Source organism: Hyperoodon ampullatus (assembly GCF_949752795.1).
Source record: "Hyperoodon ampullatus genome assembly, chromosome: 17".
Taxonomy (NCBI): Eukaryota; Metazoa; Chordata; class Mammalia; order Artiodactyla; family Ziphiidae; genus Hyperoodon; species Hyperoodon ampullatus.
The window spans coordinates 64786340-64788307 of NC_136930.1; the positions used below are offsets into that span (position 1 = coordinate 64786340).

At 62.7% G+C, this 1968-nt stretch overlaps 1 protein-coding gene across 1 annotated transcript; it reads right to left on the minus strand.

The window, feature by feature from the left end:
* Positions 1-776: 776 nt before the first annotated feature.
* On the minus strand, positions 777-1715 carry LRATD2 (LRAT domain containing 2; the record flags this gene model as incomplete). Its single annotated transcript, XM_079722705.1, has 1 exon — positions 777-1715. One exon carries the CDS (start codon positions 1713-1715, stop codon positions 777-779), a length of 939 nt encoding a protein of 312 aa, XP_079578831.1.
* Positions 1716-1968: the final 253 nt, after the last annotated feature.

Consider the following 1968-nt stretch of genomic DNA (forward strand, 5'->3'; position numbering starts at 1 on the left):
ATTGAATCCTTCCTTTAGCTGGCCCCTGACAATGATTTACAAGTAACCTGGGAATTGGCGACGGCCCAGGAGACTCAGCTGGAAGCCAGCTCCAGAAGACAAATCGCTTGGGGATGGGGAGGGGACATGGAGCAAAATCTTTGTTTTGTAGCCCAAGTTTACTCAACTACTCGCTACACTTCACAGGGGGCTGCTTGATTTCAGTCTGCGGCTCCCAGACCTGGTCCTGGGTTTACCAGCCTTGCACCCCAGAAAAACCACAAGATCAATCACCCCAGCTTCCCGGATCCCTCACACTGCTCTTTCGAGGCAGCACCACCACAAACCTGCTCTGGCTTTACTACAGGGCATCCTCCAAGCCCACGGTAGGAGGGGAAGCGGTCGGAAGGCAACAGCAGGCATTGGTACTCTGAACTTCTCTCCACCCCTAAGTGCATAAGAGGCGTCGATTTTTGGACCCAAGTCCAGCAGGGATTAAGTGTCTGGCAAGTCCGCAGTGTGCCTCACTTCGGGAAAGGAAGACAGATTGAGCCGGCGGGCAAGAAGCCCAGAAGCGCCCCCGGCCAAAGTGCTCCTACCTGCTCCCTCTTCCTCCTCCGTCCAAGATAACAAACTCAAGCCACAGCTGGCTGCGCTTTTCGCCAACTCTCCGTTTTCCAAATGGCCCAGGAGCCCAGATGGGACCCAGAAGGTGGTGGAGGAGGGAGTGAGAGGAGGGAGGGAGCAGCGGCTGCTACGAACAGCTCCCTCACACAGCTCCGCTCTCAGCTCGCCCGTCAGTGAACCACCGCCTCTCGGGCCCCCTCCTCCCGGGCGGGCGCGGGGGGGCGCCCGGGAGGCGGCGTAGTCCGCGCGGCGTCGCTGTCGCCTACGTCCGGCTCGGCGGGGTGCAGGTGCGTGGCGAGCTCCTGCAGCACCGCGGCGCGCCCGATCTGGTCGTTGCGCCGCTTCTCCATGATCAGGTCCTCCAGGCTCTGGAACTCGAGCGTGTGGCTGCGCTGCGCAGAGAGCTGGATCTGCAGCCGGTAGGGCTGCTTACCGATGCGCAGCTCGCCGCCGATCTTGAACTCGCGCTTGCCGTAGCGGCACCAGGCGGCGAAGCTCTCCGAGTTGCGCCAGCTCAGCTCGCGCTCCTTGGCGCCCACGTGCGCCAGCGCGTTGCGCACCACGGCGCTGGGGCTCAGCGGCTTGTAGCGGTATAGCTCGTTTACCACGCGGCCGCGGCGGCCCTGGCTCGCGTCCGTCAGGAAGCTGTTGCTCACCTCCAGCCGGTGCAAATGCACCACCTGGAAGTTGCCCACGTAGACAGCCCAGTGCGGGTACTGCGCCTGCGACACGAACTCCACCAGGTCGCCAGGCCTGCACTTGTTGAGCAGGTTCTCGGGCGTGTAGGTGCTCAGCGCCGCGGAGCCCGGCGCGAAGCTTTTCTGGTAGATGCACTCGTCGCGGTAGAACACGGAGCACTCCACCTCGTGCAGCCGCGGGTCATAGGGCTGCGGCGAGGGCAGCGGCAGCCCGTCCCCGCCGTCGGGCAAACCGCCGCCACCGCCATCCGGACCCTGGGGCGGCGGCTGCGGCTCCACGTCCTCGTCGTCATTGGAGAAGATGTAGGAGACCCCGATGCGGGGCCCGTCGTCCCGGTCCACGCCCGTCGGGTCGGCAGTGGGAACTTCCTTATAACTTAGGTGGGTCAGTTTCTCCACCTGGTTGCCCATCACGCTGCGGACACACGTTCACACCGCCGTGAGAGGAGAAAGCGAAACCACCACTAGGGTCATTGGCACAGGTCCCCGGACAGGGGCTCAGACCACCTGTTGGGAGAGGAAGGCAAGGAAGCCATGTAGGAGCCCTTCCGTGAAACGTGCGATTTGTTCTTAGGAGGAAGAAAGGTTGGGTGTCGGGCACCTGGAGCCATTTTACGGGGAGTCTCAGATGTGGCGAGCTTTTCCTCACTTTTCCGCCTCCAGG